Source organism: Myotis davidii, unplaced genomic scaffold, assembly GCF_000327345.1.
Source record: "Myotis davidii unplaced genomic scaffold, ASM32734v1 C63865717, whole genome shotgun sequence".
In the NCBI taxonomy this organism is placed as follows: domain Eukaryota; kingdom Metazoa; phylum Chordata; class Mammalia; order Chiroptera; family Vespertilionidae; genus Myotis; species Myotis davidii.
The window spans coordinates 1-1,262 of NW_006377440.1; the positions used below are offsets into that span (position 1 = coordinate 1).

At 38.7% G+C, this 1,262-nt stretch overlaps 1 protein-coding gene across 1 annotated transcript; it reads right to left on the reverse strand.

The window, feature by feature from the left end:
• Positions 1-614: 614 nt before the first annotated feature.
• Positions 615-1,259, reverse strand: LOC102773705 (taste receptor type 2 member 7-like; the record flags this gene model as incomplete). The annotated part of the gene is made up of 1 exon (XM_006777747.1): positions 615-1,259. A coding segment is annotated over one exon (645 nt), but the record flags the coding sequence as incomplete, so codon positions are not given.
• Positions 1,260-1,262: the final 3 nt, after the last annotated feature.

Genomic DNA, 1,262 nt, shown 5'->3' on the forward strand with positions numbered 1-1,262 from the left:
TACAAACAGTCCTTCTCTCACATTTAGTATCTTTTTTCATTGATCTATGATCATAATTTTTGTACTCACTGTGACAATATTTATTTTAATCACAATTTATGTTTTATTTGTGGTTATAATCAGGATTAATTTCTGCTACATTCATAGAATTGCATAGCATTTTATTAAGATGTCTTTTGCAAAGGTGGAGCTTATTTGGATGATCTGAGAAGAAGAACCTAGTCAGGACCAGGAGGATAAGCCAGCTGCTTTTCAGAGGGCTGCAAAGGAGCAAGATGCTATTACAACTGTTCTGAATTAGCCATACAATTTGCATCTGGACAAATGATTGAGAACTATGAAAATACTCTCTCCTCTCATAGTTTGTTTTAAAACATGTTTTTAAAAACTCTGCTGGGAAGGAGAGAGAGAAAAGAGACAAAGAGGCATAGAGGCAAAGATAAAGAGGCAAAATAAACTATACATAGATGTCCTAAGTTATTAATATACTACATTCATTGGAAGGTAATCAACCATATGAAATCAACATTAATGTAAGAACAGATGATAATTAATGAACGTTTTGTCTTCCTTTGTCCTAGAAAATGATAGTGTGTCTTCCAATCTGTTTGTTATTAGAAATTTCTTCTTTTTTGTGTATGTGTTACTTTATATAGCACCCTTAGAGATGCTTGTTTTAATTTCTTGTTCCCCAGAATTAATATAAATGAATGGCTGGAAGGATAGATTAGAGCTATCAGTTCACCAATCAGCACAGCTAATTCAGTCTCTGGCATGAAGTAACTGGAGGTGGCTATGAGAAAGGACAAATAGTAGGCAATGAAAAGTAGGAGGAAGGAGATGACAGCTTTCATGGCTACCATGTGGGCATCTGTGCTGGGGTCTCTGCACCCTGTGGCATTGAGCTGCATCCGCCTGATGTGTCTCCATAGGGAGAGGATCAAGAGGAGGAATGAGATGAGGGACACAGAGAAGGGGAACAGCGTGAACAGGTTGAGATATACCTTGCTGGAAGCATATTGAGCTTTATTTACCCTGCATCTCAAAGTTAAGTTTGTTTTCCACTTCGCCCTGACACAAAGCCTGAAGTCATCATTCAAATCCTCAGCAGCAGGAAGGCTAATGAACACAGCGAAGGCCACGCACACCAGCAGGATCCCAGGAATCACCCTTTCAATTCTCCATTTCATCCAGAGGAAAAGGGGATGGAAGAAGTTAGCTATCTTGAAGAAATAGAAAATGCTGAGGCAGGTGGCAAACCA